At 38.9% G+C, this 24,968-nt stretch overlaps 1 protein-coding gene across 1 annotated transcript in view; it reads left to right on the top strand.

Moving 5' to 3' along the window:
* Positions 1 to 4,078: 4,078 nt before the first annotated feature.
* Positions 4,079 to 24,968, top strand: part of PDE7B (phosphodiesterase 7B) — a gene marked incomplete at its 3' end in the record, with an annotated part of 129,807 nt that continues 108,917 nt past the window's right edge. Inside the window, exon 1 of the mRNA XM_081094295.1 lies at positions 4,079 to 4,582. Coding sequence (XP_080950421.1) covers positions 4,345 to 4,582 — 238 coding nt within the window. The 5' untranslated portion in view covers positions 4,079 to 4,344. The remainder of the gene's footprint in view (positions 4,583 to 24,968) is intronic.

Genomic DNA, 24,968 nt, shown 5'->3' with positions numbered 1-24,968 from the left:
GTTAAGGCCAGAGTTATTACATTTCTATTTTTCCTGAAGGACACTGTAAATTGTTTGAGCTTCTCCTATTTAGACTATATTAAACAAAGTTGAAAGACCTGTTTTTCCTTTCTTGCTCATTTTGAATTTCATTTGCATTGCCTTTGTGAAACCAGAGTGGTCATAAATGTGTGTGTGTGTGTGCGTGTGTGTGTGTGTGTGTGCGTGTTTACACATCCATATTTGAACGGATGGAGAGGAAAAGCCAGGAGGAAATTAATAAATTATGAATAAATTCCCTCAATAGCTTGAAATTTTTCTTTAAAGATAGAGAAGGGGTGGGAACTAATAAGAGTATAAAGTATTTTTAAAATATTTGTGAGAGACTTTCATTAAAATGGAGTTTTGTGAGAATCTATTGACAGACTCAAAATAACAGGAAATGGAAATGAGTATATGTTTCTAAGTTTTTATTTTTAAATGTACATTCTAGATCAAAAATATTTAGTATTGTAAATATTTTATTTTTTTAATCATCTATAATAATAAAAGTGTAATATGCTAATTAGACTGGACAGCCAAACGACCTTCCAGACATCCTTCCGGATGACCTTCCGGACAAAGCCAGAGCTGTGAGGGCCAAGGCAAGCTGCTGCGGCTGGGAGGGCCAAGGCCCTTGCTCAAATTTCGTGCATCGGGCCTCTAGTATATGATAATGGCTTATCTGCCTAGTGACTAGAACACCCATAAGCCTACATGATTTTTACATAGACCCTCAAACACTAGAAATTCTTCAAAATAATCCAGGTTCTAAATCAATTATAGTAAATCCTCACTTGATGTCAGTAGTTTCAGCAATTTTATGCAAACTTATTTACAACAAATCCAATTTAGCATAGGCTAATTGATATAAACAAGAGTTAAGATCTTAGGGAATCTCATGAACATTACAAGGAAATGACTTGAACTAAATATTATTTGAGGAACTTCTGTCTTTGACTTTTTTTTCTTGGCCATATACTTTAGTATTGTGGCTATCAATTCTTTCCTTTATACCTGCAAACACATGGCAAAGTATTTTTAATAGTATTAGGTGTCCATTGGAACAAGCTGTTTTGACTTTGCTAGTACTCATTCTATTTCTTTTATAGGAGAACTAATCTATTTCCTCTTAATGGGATGTTAGGTTGACTCACAATGCCTGGGGGAAAATGAGGTTATTTTGAAAGTGTATCTTAAAATTTCCTATCGGTAGCACGTAATTGTGGATATTAAGATTTGTCTTCACATGCCACATACTAGCAGAGGAGTTCTCTTTGCTCCATGACCCCTTTGGGTACAGAACCTCCTCCCCATCCCCATTTCCCCATCCCCAGTGATTCAAACTTCTGGCTGCAGATAGGCAGTGTCTCAGTGTGAATGATGCTCACTGAGTAAGGTTAAAATCATAGGTTTGCAGAATGCTCTTCTAAAGGAACTCTCTAAAAGGCAAAAGAGATCACAGCCTGTGAGATGCTAGCTATGGAATGTGACAAACTCACCTTTTGGAGAATTTCTGTGGTTTAGTGATTTTAGTCCAACAAAGGCTTGCATCTTTGTCTGTTTGTCCCAATCTCCTGAGCTTGCAGTTGAGCCAAAAATCTCTTGAGCCAAGCTTTCTCGCAAGATTTCCTGTACTTCCTGTTTCTATGTGAGCCAGAAATACCATGAGAATGACCTTTCTTGTGGTATTTTTGCACTTCTACCCTGAGATGAAGAGAATCCCATATTGGGCAGAATTTTTTTTAATTGTGCAACATTTCCAATTATCAAACTTTCAAATGAAGTAACTTCCTTCTTCCACCTTTGAGATGGTGTTTGCTTGGCCCTAATTCATCTCCACTAGGAAGTATTCATGTTCAATGATCCAACATTGAACATAACTTCTCTAAGATATTTTTACAAGGAAATATGTAGAACAATATAGAGAATACAGTGGAAATATATTCTTGGATTTTAAAAAGTGCCATTCTTTAAGAAATGTGTAATGTGGAGTTGTATGATGAATACATTAGTGTATGTGACATATCATGTATCTGTTTTCTTTGTTCTTAACCCCTTTGTTCTGAGGGTCAGGATATCCTGATGCTAAGTACTATTGCAAAAAAACTCAACAAAAATAAAAATAGTCGAACACTTAGGAAACTCTTCAGTTGTTATGTCAAGGAAGTTTGTGACTGAGGAGTGAGTTTAAGACATTATTCAGGAAATATGCCTATTAAATAAAACAGTCTCGATTCTGGAGAGACTTAATGCCCTCACTCTGATGAAAAGAAAAGATAAGAACTGGAAGGGTTGTCAAAAGTGGTAGAAGTGTCAGACAGATGCTTAAATGCTTTCATCTCTTAACAAAGAGGGAAGTTTAAAAAGACACATCTTTCTCAAAAATGGATCACTGATTATTCCCTAATTGGGTTGTATGAATATCTGGTTGTTATGGGAAGAGCTGTCTGATTAATATTTTAATTAATAAATTCATAAGCAGTAGTGTTTTCAATGTCATTTACTGTTGCTTTATACCCTCAAAGGATGTTGACCCTTCTTTATCTATTAGAAAAGACAGTAGGCTTGCCAGTGTACTTTTCTATCCAGAAAAAAGAAAAGCCACTTAATTCTGTATGGAAAACTCAGCTTATCAACCATGGGTTTAGAAGAATAATAAAAACAACAAAATTACAGTAGATGGTTTCAACTTTTAAAAAAATGATATGAGGCCGTGAAAATAAAACACGCCCTACAATGGTCTTCCTCCTCGCCCCCAGGTCTCCTCTTCCCTCCCCTAAAGAAGCATCCAATGATTGTGTGATAAACCAACGCTGACAGAAATATAGAGCAGGACTGACAGATTTTACATCAGCAAAATAAAATGCCAAGCAAAATAATGCACTTTGCAATGCAGAGAAAGGCAGGATTGTTGCAATGGCCTCCAAGAAAACAGAAGCTATCCGCATGAATGTTCAAGTTCAATTTGTTTCCACAAACCCGATTTGCTAGCAAAAGTGCCAACTACAATACCACCCTGCCTGCGTTTATGTCCAGAGCTTTTCACACAAGCTGCAGGGGGCATCCTCTTTGTTGGATGGGTTCTGACTCCCAAGCTTAGCGCCTCTGTCTCTGAGCCCTGGGACCCTAGACGCGCGACCCATGATTGTCCTCAACTGTACCACTCTCCGTGGGGGCACAGCAGCTAGTGGCCCAAATATTAAGCCCACAGGGCTCTGTTTCTGGAAAGTGAATCTTCGACACTTACTTTCCTTTCTTCTCACTGCCATTTATGTCCCCTACGAATACCTTTGAAATTATGACTATTTTCCTATGAAGTGGGTTGTTAACAATCCCAAGCTATGTGTCCGGACCATGCAACCCTCCTGCACATTTGCATGAGGACCTTGATGCTTCCCTACTTCACTTCTTTCAGAGTTAGCTTTGGAGTGTGATTCAGTGTTATTTCCCTTCCAACGGAGGGCAGCTAAGGTTACAAACGGATTTGACTAAGAGGCCAAAATCCAGTTAGGTTCGCTGAGAACCCAATGACAGCGGAGGGGGAGGGGTGTGAAGGAGGCGGGGAGGCTATATGACCTGTGGTGTTGAGGATCAATCCAAGAGCCTTTTGAAAAGCCCCATCCCCGTGGTGGTGCAGACAGTAGTGGACAGGCAAGGTGGCCCCCAGCCAGACCATCCAGAGAGGAGCAGCTGCAAATCGGTTCTGCGGGAGCTCAGCTTCCCCTGTTTTCTAAGAGCTCCTTGAAGCTTGCTTCCTGCACCACAGGCTGACGCCTTACCTAACACCCCCACAGAGCTGGCCTCTAGGGGACCCCTGTGAGAAGCTGGCAAAGGGGAGCCCACTTTTTTTCTTTTTTCTTTTTGCCTGAAGTCTTTAACGGCTAAACAGGCCACTCGACAAACTTTGACAAGCACCAAAAGAGAATCGAGAACAAATAAATCAGAAGAGAGGAAAAGCAAATGCTAAAACCTGGATGGCTTTTCCCCTGCTGTGGTTCCAGCTGCAGCCTGGGATTAATTAAGGGCTGTGAAGTCAGTGCCTGAGAGAGAAGGGGAAAATGCGTTCTATCTCTCAGGAAGGAGCCTAGTATCGGTTCTCACCAGCGAGAAGCCCCGGCAAGTGAATCGCGGTCGCTGTCAGTGTTTGTGGAGGGACTGGAGGGACAGGGCGGCTGCGCCAGGCTGGAGGAGGCTTGCCTTTCCAAAGCTGGAGAGGATTTCACGGGGGCTCTCCTTCCCGTGCCCGGGAAGAATCTCCCCTCTGCTCGCAGCACCCGCTGCGGCGGCAACAGCCCTACCTCCTCTGCTGGGGAACAGGGCAGAATGCCTGTGCTAGAGCGCTACTTCCACTCGGCAGAGCTAGGCAGAAGGTGGACAGCCCCAGAAGGTGCGCTGCCCTCCTCCCTGGGCAGCCGGCCGGGGTGCCAGCAGGGGCCGCTGCCCTGGGACTTGCCAGAGATGATCAGGATGGTCAAGCTGGTTTGGAAATCCAAAAGTGAGCTGCAGGCGACCAGACAGAGAGGCATTCTGGAGAATGAAGATGCTCTGCACAGCTTTCCAGGTAAATTGACTGTGAGGTGTGGACGGTAGCAGGGCCAGATCTGATTACTTTCGGTCCCTTTCTTGGAGAGGTCAAACCATAAAAATGGGAAAAGGAAAGAAGACGGGCTGTGCAGCAGAGGGTCCGAGGTCTGTGACGAACGAATGTTTGCTCTGTGATAGAAATGCATCTTAAAATTAAATGTTGTGGTAGGGGGAGCATTAATAGCCTGAAAATCAAGAAATCTGGGTCCTGGGCTCAGCTCACCACTTGCTTGCCCCATGGCTTAAGCAAGTGGAATTTCCTGAGCTTCAGCCCCCCAAAGGAGGGGGTGGGTTGGGTGCTCTTTAAGGTCTATTACTGCCTCTGCAATTTCTTGTTGACAAGTCAGAGTTATCTCCGAGAGAATATTCTTCTTGGCTTGTTTTTTATAATGCTCGATACAAGTTAAAATATAAGTTTCCAATGTTTAACTATGAAACCACAGTCTATATGAATGATGAAGCTTTTTATGTCATGGGAAAGTTGGTAAACTTCCTTGCCTCAGTTTCCCATTTTGATAAATGGCAGTCATACGGATTCCCTCATTGATGACAGGAAAAATGAACTCCACAAATGTGCAAATGATTCATTGGGGCTTTGTCATGTTACAAGAATGTGCTGTGTTCGGGTCAGTTGCGGAGAACTTTGCTGTGTTTCTAACAGTGGGCAGTGCAACCACAAAGACACCCAGGAGCCCTGCGAAGGCTCTCGAGGGGCCCTGATAATGCTACACACTGTGATTGCATGCAGGGTGCCACCTTCCTTAAGGAGTATGTTGGCAGGTATTTGGAAAGTGGTGGTCCACTGTGGAAGAATGAATGTGAGCCTGTGTTTATGTATTTGAAGTCGGGGCTAGCCCTGGCATACTAGTACCATTGGTGGTGAGAGATGGGGAACTAGATGGGAAAGATATGCCAAAACTTCTCTCTTTCTTTCGCATGGAAAGAAACTAGGAAATCAAAACTCGACTAATTTTGTTTTTAATCATTTACACAGGCATTGTTTTAAGTTGCCTAAAAGCCTAAAAAGAATGTGACTAAAAAATAATGGTCTGGGGGAAAGAAAGATTTCAAAGGAAGAAAAACACAATGTTAGTCTTTGGTAAACAATGAATACTTGGGAAAGAGAAGGAAAGCAATAGGACTGAGTTTTCTGTGGCAAATTGGAGATGGGTGCCCAGAGAAGTAGGTTTTGGTCAGAAGAAATGAGGTAATGCCCAAGGAATCCCAAATTTCATGTGAGTAGTATAAGAAAAAATGGAAAAACCCACCTGGGCAGAAAAGTTAACTGTGACACTTCAACTATTACCACTCTTGGTTTGTTGCAGAATATTAAATAGGTATGATGCATAATTCAAATCACATCTGTGATAAAACTATCTAGTCAGCAGATATTAGCATGCATGTGGGACTAGGTGTATTATTATCTATGTTATATGTTAGGAGTGTCTAGTTCCTGAAAAAGCAGTACTACAGGGAGAAAACAGAGCTCCTGTAACTTTTTTTATCACTTAAAAGGTACATTTTTCTGGATGTTATAAAATTGAGTTAGTTGAGTGTTATTATGCCCCTGGACTACTGCCTCACTTTAATTGGAATATGTCTCGGTGGCTGCCTTGGTTTCAAGGCCAGCTCCATTTCAACGCCTTGTCTTCTTTCTCCCCTGCCTTCCCATTCTCAGGCTCACACTGTCATGAGCATAAAGCCTGATCCTCCATATTAACTTTGGGGGCCATATGATGAAGCCCCCAAAGACCGGTTGCTTCACTTTCCAAATGGTCTCACACCTTGTTGCTGATGCTGCATGTTCTCCTCCCACCAGGTGCTCTTCAACTGAGCCATTTTCACTATAATAGCCTGCCAGTGAGGGACACAGGGACGCTTATAAAATATTTCAAAATAGCTGGTATGTTTTTACTTTGAAAAAGTGATAGTTTAAGCTATGCTTGGTTCTTGTACAGGGGTTTAAGGTAGAAAGCATCTACAAAAACAAAAACAAAAAAACCACCAAACCAGATAGTAGTGTCTCTGTCTCTGTTTCTCTCTCTCTCTCTCTCTCTCTCTCTCTCTCTCTCTCTCTCTCTCTCTGTCTCTCTCTCTCTCTCATCTGACCTTTGCCTCAGCGCCTCAGTTTCTTCAACAATACTAAACAACTTGCTATTCAAGTGGTGCCCTGCCTGTGAGCCTTGCCTTGGGCTAGGGATGTCTTTCTTTGACTCAGTCTACTGGAAATGGCTGTTCAAACTACAAAGTCTAGCAGCCCAAGCATCCTTTTCTTTGTAGTGACTTTCCTGATCTCCACTCCTGCCCCCACCTTCCCCACAGTCATTGATTCCCCTCTCGTTACCTCTTTACCTGCGGGATTTAACCTATTACATTTATAGCACACAATATTTTTGCCATGTTAGTAACCAAAAACAGAAAAATTAAATCCTGTGACAGTTTATGTATATTTTGACTGCTGTCCATAATGGATGAATAGTTTTACGTTTTTAAAAACCACAAAATTGCAGAAATTCTGAATAGAATCAACAGTCTAAAGGACTTTAGAGACAGAGGTCAGTGTTTCTTTATAAGTCATATTTAACCTTAAAGTTTTCAGCTTTTCTTTTCCTTAGTGAAGGGCATCGTTATTTTTGCTCATACTTCTAGACAAGACTGGAACATTGTTTCTCCCAAGTGAAACAGAAGAGTATTCTGAGATTTTGCTTAGGTAATTAAGGGGAGAGCAAAAAGATGTTTGGGGAAGTAAATGCATAAAAGTGTATTCGTGAGAGATTTTAAGATGAAATATACTGAACTGTGAGTGATGGGAGGCAGAAGGGAGCAGTGTTCCCTGAAGAGAGTGAGGAAGTGCCAGAGAGGAGCTGACACGTGTGAGCCGTCCTGTCATCTTCAGAGGGGCATTCACTGGAGACTATCGGTTACTATTCAAAGGCTGGAGGAGGAAATGGGGGTGACAAGAGGAAGAGAGGCTTGTCATCTTTACATGGCAGGGTGTGTGCATCTGGGCGTGCCCCCAGAGCTGAGCATGGGCACTGTTCACCCTGGAGAAGGATTCTGGAGGTTAGATCGGCATGCCCAGTCAGAGCATCAGTTTAGTCCATTGAATTGTACCCAATTACTTAATGTTATTAATAGTCCCATCATTTTTCCTTTATGAAGAAAATGAAGGGTGGTCTAATTATCTAGTTAACACTAGATCAAGTGAATAGATCAAAGAGACTAAACAACTTGTCCAGGGTCACACATTGAGGCTGTGACAGAACCAGATTTGAATCTCAAAGGCCCATATCTAGTCTACAAAACTTACATGATGAGGGCATGTTCTGAGTAATTTAAATGTGAACCAACATATGGCTTTATTGACTATATGTAGATGGGCAAACATGAGAACTCATAAATCTTGGCCAATCCAGAAAAATAGTATTGCCATAAAAAATAAGTCAAAGGATTGTACTTCCTTTACATTTTTCTATTTATTTTTTAAATATATTTTATTGATTTTTACAGAGAGGAAGGGAGAGGGATAGAGAATTAGAAACATCGATGAGAGAGAAACATCGATCAGCTGCCTCTTGCACACTCCCTCCTGGGTATGTGCCCACAACCAAGGTATATGCCCTTGACCAGAATCGAACCTGGGACCCTTGAGTCCGAAGGCCAAAGCTCTATCCGCTGAGCCAAACCGGTTAGAGCTTTTCTATTTACTTTGTAGACTTTAGTTTTAGATCCAAGCTTCAAGTGCTGGGAAGGCCCTGAGAAAAATCCCCATTTATAGTCAATAGGAGGTAAGCTTTAGAGCTTGGTGGTGAGACCTTGCCCAGAAGTTGGAGAGTGGGGAGAGGGAAAAAGGACAGGAAAGAAATACATGACTTCTCAAGTGCTGTAAGTGCAAATATTATTCTAATTGTGATTCCAGTCTGCAATCTATGTAAGACTAGACATCCCTTAGCAGGCCTTGTTCTTAGTTGAATAAATAATTTGATTTCAGAATTCAACCAAATAACTGCAGACTCTGCAGCTATAGAACTTGCCTTTCATTTGGATGTTCCTGGCCTAAATATTGCATTACATTTTACTTATTTATTAAGCTTGTTCTCATTTCAATAACCCTTGGCTTCAGGAAAATATAAAAACACACAACTCCCTCAAAAAAATTTTATTTTCTCCGTAGTCATTGTACTTGTCCTGTCTTTCAAGAATACAAATATAAATTAGCTTTTCACTCAGCCCTTAAAATAAAACAACTTCAGATGAGAAAATCTCCAAAGGAATTCTCTGATTCCAACACTCTACAATTCAAATTGACATTTAAAGTGCCATGTTAAAATACCTCACTTATCAAGCATGACATAAATTAAAGATGTTGAAGACTGAACACTTGATCATTATAATTCAAAGAGCACTTATTGGATACTTAATGTATACCAAGGATTCAGAGATGAATCAAATGCTTAATGAGAGAAGAAAAATTATCAATTTATGAATCAGAATTCTGTCTACAACTTCAGCATGGAAACAAGCCCTTGTTAGTTTAAACCTCTATGTCAACTGAAAGTATTGGCTATAAAATACATAAAACACTTGGAAAAATTCAAACACACTTTCCAATACTCATCAATATTAATGATTTCATTCAAAGCAGGACAAATTGCTATAATCAAAGAATCAATTAGTCTTAATAAGAGATTACTTGACATTAACTCATAACATTTTTCTAGAACTACTTCTTGTAGATGTTAGCCTGCATTTAGTCTGTAGCTCTACTGGATAATAATCATTGATGATTTAATCTGTCTATGAAATGCAGATGCAAAATTGAGTCAAAACCATAACACATCATCTCACCTTGAGCCAAACCTGTTCTTTCACCTGACTTCCTTGTCTTCATAAAGACATCACCCCTGCAGAAGCCTGGGTTCACAACTGCTCTCTCCAGCTCTCCAATTCCAATTGGTTCTAAGTACATAAGACTGGTTAAGAGTAATCGAGTGTTATTGCAATGTTGAAATTTTAAGTTTTAAATCCTGACTATCTGTTACTAAACTGTGTAAACCTGAGCAAATTACTTCATCTCTCTCTGCCTCCGTTTCCTCTTATGTAAAAAGGGAATAACATTAACACCTTCACAAACGGTAAGGATTAAATGAGATAATGCAAGAAATAAGTACCTAGAAAAGAACCTACGCCCTACTACATTCTCAGTAAATGTTAACTGTCATAATTATTAATATTGGTGCTATTTTTCAGCACCGTAGTGCCTTCTTTCTATTCGGTTATATATGTGGCCTTTAGTCAATTCTCATGCAGTTTTGTCTGAAATGTTGTAATAGCCTCCAACTATAGTACCCTCTCTACCCTTCTTCTTTCTACTCTGTAATTCAGATCAATAACATCAAAAGAAAAATCAGAATATATCTCGCCCCTCTTCAAAATCCTTCAATGATTCTTCATGGTCTGCAGAGAAAATCTAAATTGTTTTATCCTGCATTCAAAGCTCTCCACTCTCTGGATGGAACAAGCTCACTTTTCCCACCGTATTTGTCACTACTGCCTTCTAAGCACTTACATCCCACCCAGACAGGACAAGCATCCCACAGCTTCCTACTTGCTGTCTGCTTATTGTTCTCAAGGCCTGAATTGATTTTCCTCCATGTCCCTAGCTTCTGTTATTCCTTAAGACCCTCATATGCCCTTTCCGGTGCAAAGCCTTCCTGAGATTACTCAGGAAAAGTATGTCTTTCTCTTCTGAGGGCTCACAGAACTTTCTTTGTATTTATTTCACTGGCAAATCACTTTATTTTAGTATAATTAATGTACATTTTCTTCCTCCCCCTCCTAGATTTTTCAGCTTGTTCAAAACCTGGAGAACATTCTATTTTCTTTGTGTTCTCCCTAGAATCATTCACATGTCAGCTACTCAGTACACTTTGATAAGTGAAAAAGGGAAATTATCAGAAAGAACAAAATAGCCTCCGAGTTACCATTAAATGCATGAATGAACATTTTTTCTAGACACAGATTACTTAAGAAATATGAATCCTAGTTCTCCCTTTTAATGGAATCATTTTAAAACTTATATTCTGCCAGAAGATTAGGATTAGTCATTGTAGCTTTTAAAATAGACTACACAAGACTGAATTTCAGAACTATTACAAATATCTAAAGTATGTGCAAAACTAATGTGAGACAGTTCGCTTTTCACACAGAGAAGTAACAATTTACTGATACATATAAAATTTTAGAGCAAATTGCACATAAATTATGCCTGCTTTTATATACTTTAAAAATAATTTATCTGTTCACGCATCTTGAGACATTTTACATCAACTGAATTTCGAAGGTTACTTCGTTGACAGATAACAGTCTGTATATTTCTCTACATAATTTCAAAAATAGAATGCGGAAGGTGTGTGTTTACTCGGTCCTACAAATGAGCTTTTGAGGAGATGGAGCTGAATGGAGGATGTTATTCCCACGTCCTTTGCTCTTTGCCTGGAAACAGTTTCTTTTCCCCTTTTTTTTTTTTTTTTAACAAGACTGGTTTAACTGGACAGCAAAGCATTGACTCTTGCATCTGATTAATTTCTAAAAGGAAAACATTAGAAGCTTTATTGTAAAAATACCAAAAACTCCCATTTATTTTTTAATTTATAGAAGCAATTGAAAATGTGTGCTCTTTTCTACCCTCTGATTATTTTCACTCTTTAACTACCAATACACTTCGTAGTACATAGTAGGTATATACACTATATGAACATAGTAAGCACAGCTCAAGGTACTTGTGATTTAATATGATGCCCCAGGCAAGGGGATACACAGTGTAGACCTTTCCATAAAGTTCTACTTAAAATTGACTTCAATCTCTAAAATGCTAAGAGACAACCCTAGGAGGTCAGTTGTATACCTTTACACTTGTCTTAAATTTCCTCAGATTAAAAAATTATCAGATACCTTCCTTAAGAGTACTTCTCACATAGAAAAACATGACATGATATTTTATAGATTATAAATCCAGTCCCTGTTCTGAGTATTTTGTTATTTCATCAGCTCTTCCACACAAGCGCTGAGGGAGTACTAAAGAAGAGCCTAAAGGTCATGGTCCTTATCATGAGGAACAAGATTAACCTTAAAATGTAGAAGGCATAGGTGACAGAGACAAAGCAAGGTTTAGTTGTGTATAGCCTTAAAAGTGAGTCCAAGGAGTCAAGCATAATGCAGAAAAATAAAATCCCTAGAGATCAAAGGACAAATTTCAAGAGAGATTGAGTAGCAGTTGTATGTACTTGGTAGTAGAAATTGAAAAATGAAAATTATAAAATAAAATCAAGGTGAGAGACATAATGGGAATGAATGTAAACTTTAATAAAGGTATTAAAAAGGAAAAATAAATAACCGAGGGTAATAAGTCACATATACTGCAATAATTAGAACCTTTCCCGTTGAATCTTCAGATAATCCCCAACCTCTGGAATTGAAGGCAAAGCCCAAAATGATCTTTTTTGCTTCCTTCTCCATCTCTTTTTTGAATGGCACTCAAATATCTCACATAAATCTATAGACTTTATGACCATTTCTGAAACCCCAAAGACACATTCATTTAGAGAGTCTGTGACAAAAATTCATTCAGAAAAGTAGATAGAATTTGCCAAAGAAAGTGATTCTGAATAAGAAGAGAAAGGGACAGGTAAAGAGCCAAGCATAGGAAGGAAGTGAGGTGAGGTCACTACAAAGAAACTGAATTCAAGTGTAAGAAGTGTAATAAAAAATACATGAAGAAATGAAGAGGGAACAGTCACTGTTGAAAACATTTGTAACAACTCACAAACTTCCACGCTTATATGTGCAATAAAGTGTAGTCTGTTTCTCTTCTTCAACTAATCAAACCATCCTAATGGGAGATAAGAAAATTTATACATGCTAATTAACGAAGGGGTGGTCCCTCTCTTCCAGGTTAAATTGCTTCTTCTGGATACTTTCCCTACCCTTGCTTCTCTCCAACGTGGTATATGGGCGAATGTGTGTCTTGGGCTCCACACATGTTTCCACCACATGCAACATAAGGGCCAACCTGAGACAGGGAAGCAAAGGCATGTTCATCTGGACTTTGGGTTCTGTTTTGGAGTCTCTTCCCCACAACTCCCCAGGGTGTCAGGAGTAGATGGCTTACCCTATGCCATCTCCTTCTCCCCAGGAGAAGGAAGCCTCAGTGTGGAAGGAGCAACAAACCATATCTGTAGGCCTAATTCTCACTGTTAATGGGATATAATAAAAAATAGAGAGTTTCTTTACCTTTTCACAAAGATCAGTTCTCAAATTTATTGTTCTGCTGCAAACTCACACACAAAAACGAAGAAATAAACCAACTAAACAAAAAGCCTCTTACTATAAAGAACAAATGATGAATACTAACTTTCTCTCTCATTCTCTTTTCCTTCTTGCTATAGCATTTCTAATCATCCCTGATTGGTGCCTCTGGTGGGGTAGCAGGAGAAGATACACACAGGACAATACAAAAGTAAATAGCATACAGATATATTTCAAAAGGCATTGTCTCCATTACACATTGGTTGAGCTACCAGGTGCTGGGCCCTATACTTGAGTATTGCATACTCAATAATACTTAGTTACATTCCTATGCATATGCTAAGCCCAATTGTTCTACCTTTTCTGTTCTCTCTCTTTCTCTTAAAATATAACATGCTTTTCAGCAACCAGCTCAGGACTTTGACACTGAAAAGTTCAACTGAATGCCTGCCAGAAACAGGATGTAGACAAGTCACACCTTTCTGGTCAGTTTCCACATTCTAATACCAATTGCAATTGTCATAATCATGCAGTGAATTGTACTGGCATCAGGTCTGATACATTTTCATTGTTTGAATATGCTAATTGGAAATTTTTGAGAGTTCTTTTTCCCCCTCTTCTTCTCTAGGTCCTAGGCTGAAGATGGGGTGGGAGACATTGGGAGAAGGAAAGGTGCCAGCATTTTAACAGGGATCACTATTTTCTTCTAGCGTTTTAACAGGAAGCATTTATTGCCTCTTCTATGGGAGTTGATACCAAGAAAGTGCTGTATCCCTCCCTGTCCTTCTCTCTATAACTCATTCCACGTTTAGGTACACCTATTTGCCTCATTTCTTCTTTAAATATTAGTTGAGTTTCACACTGCTTTTCTTAGATTCTATAGAACAAAAGAAAAGATTTCCTTGTCAATTAAATTGGTATATAAAATTAAGAATTATAAATTCAACATATTTATAGACTCAAAGTAAATTATTTCTACCCTCTTTAGTCCTAATTACCCTATTGTTTGATTTGGTGATAACTGTGCTGTAGAATATAAATAGATAAAATTAAACTAATGCAAAGTTAGTTTTGAAAAAAAATTATTAAGTCTCTCAAACACTGTAAAATTAATTAGAAACACTCTAGGAGGTCACAGAATGGAAAATGTCTTAATGTTACATACAAATATTTAGCATCTTCTACTACTTAAGAAGTATTAACTGAATAGGGATTTATTCCCAACAAAGAAATAGAAGAATTTGAAACCTATATTTACTGGTTATTTATTCAAAATATTCAAAAAGGGAAATAAATATGTAATTCAGATTTTTAGGTTTGTCTTCCAAAACAATTCAATTGAATAATTATCTTTTGAGTGTCTATTCCATGCATAACATTATGCTCTGTATCTACAAAGGAAAAGAGGTTTTGAGCTGTTGGAAAAGACAAATACATAAACAACTCACTGACATCAAGGCAGAATGGCATATGTTTTAAGATACAATAGAAATAATACTCTGTGGGAACATTGAGGAAGGACCATGACTGTTTATTCAACTAAATTTATTTAGTGATTATCATGTGCCAGGTGCTGTCTAATTCCTTAGAAAATAAAAATTCATGAACCAAGAGAGTTGAGGTAGAGTTGAATAGATGGATAGAGTGAGTGAACTAGGTAAGTGGCATGTTATACTAAAGGCACATACAGAAGGTCTGTGCCAACAAACAAGGGAGTGGTGAGTCTTTCTGTATGATGGGTGTTAAAGGCGTTTTCAGAGAGGAGGTGATATTTGAGGTACATTTCAAAATAAGCTACATATCTCCAAATGAAAAAGAGATGGAAGACACCAGAAGAATAAGAAGCAGTGGACAAAATTCAGAAAATTCTAGGGACTACCCAGTCATGGGATGTGGAATATATTAGCCACTGTGGAGAGCTGGACTTGGGATGAGGATAATAATGGACTTCTAACCATCAGTTCAGTGTTTATTAACCATATTTAGTAGATATTGAGAATTTTGAGAAGACGAATATATATATATATATATTCTAAATATATATATATAAATATATATATATATATATATATATATATATATATATATATATATTTAGAGAGGAAGGGAGAAGGAGAGAGAGATAGAAACATCAATGATGAGAGAGAATCATTAATCTGCACACCTACAACCTGCGCATGAACCCTGACCAGAATCAAACTGTAACCTCCTGATTCATAGGTCAACACTCAACCACTGAGCCATGCTGGCCTGGCTGAATATTTTCCCTTTAATGTAAAAACCAATTTTCCCAGGTCCTGTAACATTTTATACAGACCCACAAGAAATAATACACAAATCATCAAGCCAAAGCACTTTACTACTCGACACCACTCTGTCCTGAGGACTTGTATTCTGGACGTTCTTCCACCCAGAGCTCCCATTCCAGCCATGCTCATCTCTTCCCCAGATTCAAGACCTGAATCAGTCCCAGAACAGTCTACCTTTGCCAAGTCGTATTTCTTCCTGTCTTCAGATTGCTGTGTTTCTTTAAGCAAACCATTCTTTCAAGGCTAGCCGCCACAGGATAAGGAAGAAAATACATAAGAAAAGCACAGTTTTTTATATAGTTTATAATGTAATGAGTTAGATAAAACCACATACTCAAATACAAACCAAGTGACATAGACACTCCATGAGGGCTGGCGTTAACTCACCCCTTTCTAGAGTGACCAAGGAGGGCTTTGTGTGGACTGGTCAAGTCATTACAGCTATGTCTATCAGTTAAAGTCTCAAGAAGAAGGGATAGGTGATCTACTTGGTAAAGGAGTTAATATGAATGTAAGTACAAAGGCAGAAAAGCACGAGAAATGATTGAGAACAGGAGATTCATCTATTTAGCTTGGTATGACATTTGGCATAAGGAATAAAGAAGGAAGGACATTAATGGGACCAGGTTGCATATGGATAAGAAATCTTAGTTTTGTAGAACCATTGAAAAATTTCAAGTGGAGAAGTACAGGTCCTTGCATTGTATAATGGAAAGATCAAATAATCGAACCACTTCATTTTTCAGATGAGAAAGCTGAGGCCCCCACAGAGCTTACATAGCTTCCTTAGAGCCAATTTGAAGTCCCTTGATGTCCAGCCTTGTTGTTGACTCAGCCATGTTGCCTGCCATGGTCAAATCCTTAAGCTCCTCAACTCCAAGAATTTCTTCTCTACACAATAATCTCTTTAAATCTAATTTTCTGTCTTTTTCTACTCCCAAGCAGCAACATCTCTGATTGTTTTATATAAAGGTGTGATGTCCACCCTACACAAGCAATAATGATATGTGTACCCACAAGTGCATATGCATATATCTGTACACGTATTTCTCTTGTTTTCAAACTTAGGTTAATATTTGCTCTGGGCAAGTCCCAAGTCCTCTTTTTGTGAACTTCCCCATCTCCCTCCTCTCCTTCCCCATCTAGAGTGACTGTGGTGTATTAAAAGGGTAGTCAGTTGTCCACTAGAAAAGAATACAAGAGGTGAGAATTTATACGAGATTGTGAGCTTAAACAAGGTTATAGAAGGTAACTAGAGATGGTAGCTGCTGGTTGCTGGACCCATCATAAATGAAATGTTACTGAGATCCTGTTCAATAGCTCTGTTTCTATCTTCATTGCTGCCTAGAGGTAGAGTTTCAGGAGGGTGGGCCAGACAGAGCCAGTGCATGTGGCTATTGGCCCATAAACCAAGGATTAATCTCTCAATCCCTCAGTCTCTCCTTGCTAACATACTGAGCTCAGTGCAAGCAAGTTGAAGATTTACCAGCAACATTTAGGCAAAATTTTATGACGCTTATCCACACCCACTCTTTTAAAACTGTAATATCCTGCATCTGTAAGGTTTTTGTGTCCCCTAAGGAAAAGTGTAACCTTGGTGTTCATTTCTCCTTCTTTTTCCTTCAAAACTATCTCTCCCTCCTCTCAGAAGCCTTCTTGGCTGCCTACAGAAGGCCATTCATAGCCTGCCTGCTTATACCACCCAAATAAGGTATAGTTAGAAGTACAATGGAAGTGGCTTCTTCTTTTTAATGAATAGAGCTTGTTCCATTAAAAATAACACCCCACTCCGAACCATTACAGAAACATTTTTTGATGTTTAAAATGTCAGTGACTGTGAGGAGATAGGGTTGGACAGAGCTTTTTGATGTTGTTCTTAATTATTTTTACTTCATGTTCCCTGTACCGCGGGCTCTAGCTGAGGCAGAAACAGAGAAATGTCATAAAATAACCCTCCCTCGAAGTATATTTGGCCTGACAGGAAACAGGAAATACCAGAAAAGATCACAAGAAAAGCTGTAATCATAAGATTTCTAGCCTAATTCTTTTGACGTCAGCAGTTTAGATAAGTCAGATAAGCAATCACAAGCATCCGTGAGCTCAGAGTGCCAATCCAAATACCCTCAAGTGCATCTTCAACCCTTTTGAACTCTCGCATTGTTGTTTTGCTCCTGCCCTCCTCTCTTCCCTCAAGAAGCATATCCTGAAATTGTGAACTATGGATTTCATGTCAACATTAAGGTATTCAAAGACATTGCACAAAGTTTCCTATAGCCAATTCAGCTTGCTTGCTGCATTATAAACCCTGGATGAAGCTGATAGTTAATCAGTAAAAAAAACAAACAAAAAAAAAACTAACTGGTTTGTCTCAAAAGGAGTTCACTTCCTAAAGTTTACTCCAATCTTGACAACTAAGCTAAAGCTATGAAACATCTTGATAATATACAAAAAGATATATTAACATATCAAAGTATGCCAAAGTCTTCAGTGACTCCAATCATCATTATTATCACCTTTGCTTGGCCACCACTACCGCCATTGCCCACCACAACAAAATATTTATGGGTTGATTAAAAATGAATGACACGTGGAATACATTCCCCTCTGAGAAGTTTTCGTCATTTCAGAACCAGAACTGTAGAGAGAACTTCACCATTACATAACAAGCAGAGGCACATGTATGGGCTGGTCAGAGGATGAGGTAAGAGTTTAAATAAAGATTTAATCGATATTACATTACACATAAATTTAAACATTTTTTAAGAGTTGAAGATAAAAACTTTATACATCTACCTATTTCCAAAATGATGTGTAAGTCATAAGATAAGCTTACAGTAAAACATAAATACTCAAAGTCAAAACCATTCTGTAAGACAAAAAACATATAGTACACTCTGACCAGTGTGGCTCAGTTGGTAGGGTGTCAGTCCCATTCACCAAAGTGTTGCCTGTTTGATTCCCAGTCAGGCCCATGCCTGGGTTGTGGGCCCAATCCCTGGTAGGGGGCATGTAGGAAGCAGTGATCAATGTTTCACTCTCATATTGATGTTTCTTTCTCTCTCTCCCTCTTCCTTACTCTCTCTCTCAAAATCTATTTTTTTTAAATGTTAAAATTAAGAAAAAAACATATAGTAATGTAGGAGGGATGGAAAACAATTATGAGAAGTAATTGGGCATCACTGAGATCTGACCTTCCTTGCAAACAGGCCAAAGGGGAAATAACATAATTATTTTATTTAATACAGCATTTATTATCTCCAGAAGATTTGCTGGGAAGAAAACTGTTTTTCCTGGCTTTGGGTATGTGGCGCACTGATGAGGGCTCTCTGTGTGCTAATGGAGGATGGTCTTCCAAGAAGTTTAAGCAGCTGTGCAGAGGTGTGCCACCAGGGGAGTGTTTCACAGGGTCTCTCAGTGAAAGGTGGCTCCACAGAGACCAGAGAAGGAGCAGCCAAAGGTGAGGTGGCCCCAGCTTGTGGCTCTGGGCAGTCTGACATAACACGGGGTCAAGGACATGTGTATAACTGTGGGCAGTGAGAGTGGAAGAGTGTGGCCTTGTGAGAGAAGTGAGTTCAGCTCTTGTGACTGACAGTCCCCCAGAACATGAAACCCCCACCGTCCCATGAATCTCAGAAAGGGCATACCTGCCATTATCATCTTTAAAGTGGAAAGAGAAAAATTAAGAAGCAAACGCCTCCTCTTAGATGGTGGAAATGTTTTTATATTTGCATTTGGCTCTAATTAAATACACATTGGTAAGGCGTCTTAATTACCTCAGAGACAAGTCCTGAGTCTTTACCTAGGTTTTTACCTGGCACTCTCTCCCTTGGGTGCCACCACTAAGCTCTTTACTTTATCATTGTTCCCTCAGTGTATGAACCCATGTAGGAGCACTCAAAACTATATGTTGTGTTAAAGTTCAGAATAAATAACATCTGAATGTATTTTCCATTTTACTTGAACCAATGTCCCACACTTCATCTAACATTCTGCTCAGTAAAGTACCTTCTTAACATTCCCCATGATTCAGAAAATTGGAGAGAACATATGTATTTAGATTAAATGATAAATATTATATTCAAGGAAGAACAGAAAGTATGAAAACAAGTGGATTTATTCCTAGTCAGTACAAATGTGATGAGCAGATGGGTGTTAAATGTGTTGAGAACTGCAGAAAAGACATCTTTTCTAAGATCACTTCCAAATACTAGTAAACTTGCCAAGGAAGGTTACCAGCTTGTGTCTGTTGAGGGTGTGGGACGATGGAGGGCTAAAGCAGCAGATTAATGTTAGAAAGAAAACAGGGGATACTTCTCTATAATTAATTATCATGATTAAAAGATGGGCTCTGTAGCCAGACTGCTTTGCATCCTTACTAAACTTGTTGGACCTCAGTTTTTTCATCTGTAAAATGGAAATAACAGTAGAAATTGTGTTATGCTGCCGCTATGAGGATTAGGTCAGATAACCCACATAAAGATCCTAACATGCTGTTACAACATAGTAATCACACTTTAGAACAGGGGTGGGCAAACTTTTTGACTGGAGGGCCACAATGGGTTCTTAAACTGGACCGGAGGGCCGGAACAAAAGCATGGATGGAGTGTTTGTGTGAACTAATATAAATTCAAAGTAAACATCATTACATAAAAGGGTACGGTCTTTTTTTTTTTAGTTTTATTCGTTTCAAATGGGCCGGATCCGGCCCGCAGGCCGTAGTTTGCCCACGGCTGCTTTAGAACACTGATAAGTGCTAATGATTATTATCCTACCTCTTCTTATGGGTAATAACTACCCAGAAATATTAAGTTGCCTTTTTAGCTTATCCTTGAATAGCAAGAAATACTCAATTTACACTCATTATTCCAAAGTTCATAACTCTGAATCATAAATAAAGTGGGAAATAAAGGCATAAAATAATATGTTGGTTTAATTATATTAATTATATTTGCAATTCCAGTGGTACATTTCTGGAAGTCCCCTTTCATCAAACTTTCACCCATTATACATCAGTGTGTACAATGAAAGCCTAATACCTCTGATCAAACAACTGCCAAAATGTTCTGATTAATTTGGGTGATAAGGAGTTTAAGTGGGTTGGGTCAAAGTCCCTGTAAAAGTAATTTCTAAAAGCATGTTGAATTTGCCAGTATTTGATTGTCAACTAAATCCTTAGCTAAAATACATCCTATATAATAAAACCCTGATATGCAAATCAACCGAACGGTGAAACAACTGGTCGCTATGATGTGCACTGACCACTAGGGGGCAGACACCCAACACAGGAGCTGCCCCCTGGTGGTCAGTGCGCTCCCACAGGGGGAGCGCTGCTCAGCCAGAAGCCGGGCTCGCGGCTGGCGAGTGCAGAGGCAGTGGCGGGAGCCTCTCCCACCTCTGCTGCAGGTGGGCAATAAGGATCGAGGAGTCCTGGACTGCGAGAGCCCTGGACTCCAAGAGGGATGTCTGACTGCCGGATTAGGCCCAATTCCCAGGGGGATCTGGCCTAAGTCGGCAGGTGGATATCCCCTGAGGGGTCCCGGACTACAAGAGGGAGCAGGCCAGGCTGAGGAACCACCCCCACCCTCAGTGCACGAATTTCGTGCACCAGGCCTCTAGTTAAAATGTAAGAGGCTTGTGTTCTCATTTTTGAGTAGTCTATCATTTATGGTATGAATGGCCAACTATTGTCAAAAACCCATGTAATTACAAACTGTTTTACTGGAATCTAGTCTCTAGATTACCATTTTGTGGGGACAATATCTGCTTAAGACTTTTTAATGCAAAAAGCCAACTCACAACATGTTGCCATTAGAATTCCAGCCACAGCTTTTTAGGAATCAAGATTGATCACTTTTGACAAGCAGCAGAACTTTCCAAAGCATCACAGAGAGAACCTTCTCAGAAAACCAGGGGTTTTGTAAGGAGATCAACATAACAGTTCATTTCTTAATGATGCTGGCAGGGGTCGATGTCTCCTAGTTTTGTTCAAGAAAAACCGTTAGATTTCCTTGTGAGATTTCAGAGTTTGGATGATCTTCAATGGGAGACAAAGGACACCCTGAGGACATATAACATCTGCTCACACCAAAATCTCCAAAGAAACCTGAAAATATTAGGAATAATCAGCATGTTTGTTGGGCAAAGACTGTTCATCCCACCCCTTAGCTCCATCCCACTTCCAAGGTCTGTTTCCTGGGAACTCAGCAGAAAGGTGGAAGTAACAATAGAAAAGTTAAGACAAAGAATACATGGTTAATTGATTTTAGGGGAATAGGACTAGTAAAAGCTATCCCACTTTAAGATGTGCTGGTCATTAGCAGCCCTAGTATATAATATTCCAATGCTTTAAGCAATGGTAGATTCAGGAAGCTTACATACCTCAATTCTTTTCAACTGAAATGTTGATTGGTATCCTCTTATGCTGTAAAACATGTGGATTTGGGAAAGATGAAAGGAAGGACAGAGGGAAGGGAGATTTTCATAGGTGGCATTTATAGAATTCAAGGAAAAACAACTATATACTGTATTCATTTACTTGTGCTATTAGATTTAAGGAATTCCATTGAGGACACTGATGTGAAAGAAAAAAATTAATTTATGTAATAAAAAGCCTAATATAATATAAGGCTTTTAGGTTCTGCTATGAAAAGATCATAAATAAGCTCTAGCTGGTTTGGCTCAGTGGATAGAGTGTCAGTCTGTGGACTGAAGGGTCCCAGGTTTGGTTCCGGTCAAGGGGATGTACCTCGGTTGCAGGCTCCTGGCCCTAAAGCAACCAATCGATGTGTCTCTCTCATATTGGTGTTTCTCTCTGTCTCTCTCTCTCCCTTCCACTCTCTGTAAAAATCAATGGAAAAAATATCCTCAGGTGAGGATAAAAAAAAAAAGAAATCAGAAATAGGATTGGGAAGTCAGCAACCTAAATACACATAATCCACTTTTCAGATGCATGAACTATGAATGAGCCACTCTGAGCAGCTGCTCAGCATGAGCAGTGCTGACACATAAAAATGACCTGTGTTTTGCATCAAGGGTGGTGTAATAGCAACTTTACAGGGTAAGAATTCAAAGTGATTCATTTTTCAGGCCAAAACAGATGGAAGAATAAATGTGGACTCCATCCCTGGCTCTGATCTCTCAATAACTCCTCAATGCAATTATACAAAATTAATCAATTCCCTGGACATAGAATCAAAAGACACATTCTTACTTGCTATACCGCTGCAAACTTTCCTCTCTGCACCAGCCCTGGCGACCTGAGCCATGGTGGAACCATGCCAGGAGGACATGGCCACTTGAAGCAGAACCCACGTTTGATTTAAGCTCAGAATGACAACTTTGGCAAGGCTGGGTGGTGGCTTTCTGCGTTTGAGCAGGAAAAGCCGAGATGCTAGGCATAAATTTTAATTATGCAAACTCCAAGAACATAGTTGCTGTTTGAATACTATCCTAAAGTTCACTTGATTAATTTCCCCAAACTCATGCCATTTAGTTTTCATAATTATTTGACATTTAAGATTTTAGCTCTCACCTCCTCACAGTTGACATAAACTGCTTCCATAAATAAAAGGCTAATAATCCTATGTTTTAATTAAGAAGATAGTGATGATGATTTTAGGAACATCAAACATCACTCTACAAAAAGTACTTTCCATAAATTGATCATTCCCCTTCAGGACTCAGAGCTCTGACAAGCTTGGAGAGGGATACCAAAAAATATGAACTATACCCCCTTCTCTTGAGAATTTGCAATCCAGTTTGGAATCAAGCATGAACCATTAAGTAAAAATTCAAACCCTTATATTCATAGAATACTAGTCTGAAAAATTAAGATACTTCAGAATCAAAAGGATAATTAATTTGAATATATTTGATAAAAATTAATATCCAATTTATCCCTACTTATTCCTTAGATAAACATTATTTTGCAGAGTTTTTTTTTCTGAATAAAGATTATTTCTACATCTGGGTCATAATCCCAGACTTGTGCCCTGTCCCTGACTTTGAAAGAGTGGACTGATTTTTTTTTGCTTCCGTTTGATTTATGGTATTTTCCCTCTCCCTATGTTTTTTTCCCCAGCTCTGTTTTCTCTGCCCTCTTTCCTTTGCTGCCCACTTTAAGAAAACTTAGTATGTTAAAATTCATATTTATAAATAGCCAATAACATAGATATTGGCTTTACAGAAGAAGCATATAAACAAAAATCTAAAATTATTTTATTAGCAAAATGAAAAAATGCAGTAAATCAGAGAAAAAAGTATAAATTACAAGAAAATCTAATTGTGATAATAGAAACAAGTTTATTATAAGGAGCTTTCACATTCATATTTAATCCTCATAACAATCCAGTGAGATCGACAGATACAGAGTTATTACTCCATTTCACAAATGGGAAACTGAGGCTCAGGTTACATAAAAGACTTGTCCCAGATATCAAGGCTAATAAATGATTAAATGAGAAGCTTTTGGATTTTTGGAACAACCTAAAAAGTCCTTGGACAAATGAATGGATAGATAAATCCATGTACATACACATGAAATTATTCAGCCTTTAAAAGAAAAGCCTCCCATTTGCCACAACATGGATGAACCTGGAGTATATCGTGCTTTGCAAAACAAAAAGAAGAAATATTGTATGATGTCACATATGTGGAATTTAAAGTAAGCAAGTTCATAAAAGCAGAGAATAGGGTGGTGGTTGTCAGGAGCAGAGGTGGGTAGGGAGAAGGAAATTGATTGATGTTGGTCAGGGCATCAAGGTTCAGTTCTGGAGACTGCATGTACAGTATGGCGATGCTAGTTAAAGATACTGTAAAGTAGACTTGTAATTTGCTAAGAGGATAGATCTTAAATCTTCTCAACACACACATCTACAATGATAACTATGTAGAGGTAATGATATGTTAATTAATTTGATAGTGGTAATCATTTTACAATGTATACAGATATTGAAAGATCATGTTGTAGCCCTAGCCGGCTTTCTCAGTGGTTAGAGCATCGGCCTTCTAACTGAAGAGTCTTGGGTTCAATTCTGGTCAAGGGGATGTATCTTGGTTGCAGGCTCAGTCCCTGGTCCTTTTCAGGGCACTTGCAGGAGATGTGTCTCTTTCACATTGATGTTTCTCTCTCTCTCTCTCTCTCTCTCTCTCTCTCTCTCTCTCTCTCTCTCCCTCTCTCTCTCTCTCTCTCACCCCCCTTCCATTCTCTCTAAAAACTCAATGGGAAAAAATATCCTTTGGTGAAAACTAACAAAAAAACACACAAAACATCATGTTGTACATGTTAAATATATACAATTTTAATATGTCAATGGAATCTTAATAAAGATTTTTTTAGGTTTTTAAAATAATAACAATAATAATAAATGAATGAGAAAGCTTTGCACAAAACCTGCCACTGGTAATGTGCTCAGTAAACTCCAGGGGTTATACTATGTGACAGCGGGACTGTAATCTTGACTTCTGATTTCAAGTCTAGGGTTCGTTTCACTTTATGCACATTCTCTGATGCATTGCACTTCTTTAGAAAAGAAAAGTCCTTCAGGTGGTTTTGGTTGCTCTTTCAGAGCAAACCTCAGCAGGAGGATTGTCATACTGTTTCCCAGAATTTTTGACTGTTCGTGATGGCTGCCTGGTAATAGCTGCGCAATAATAATTTCTTGAATACATGAATGTAAATGAAAGAGACAAATGCTATGAAGTTGACTGCACCCTCTGTTTTATTTTACTCTTAAATTCAGTTATTAG

The sequence above is a fragment of the Myotis nattereri genome (genome assembly GCF_964212035.1).
Source record: "Myotis nattereri genome assembly, chromosome: 6".
Taxonomy (NCBI): Eukaryota; Metazoa; Chordata; class Mammalia; order Chiroptera; family Vespertilionidae; genus Myotis; species Myotis nattereri.
The sequence above is the reverse complement of the archived record's forward strand: the minus strand, read 5'-3'. Positions and strand labels throughout refer to the sequence as shown.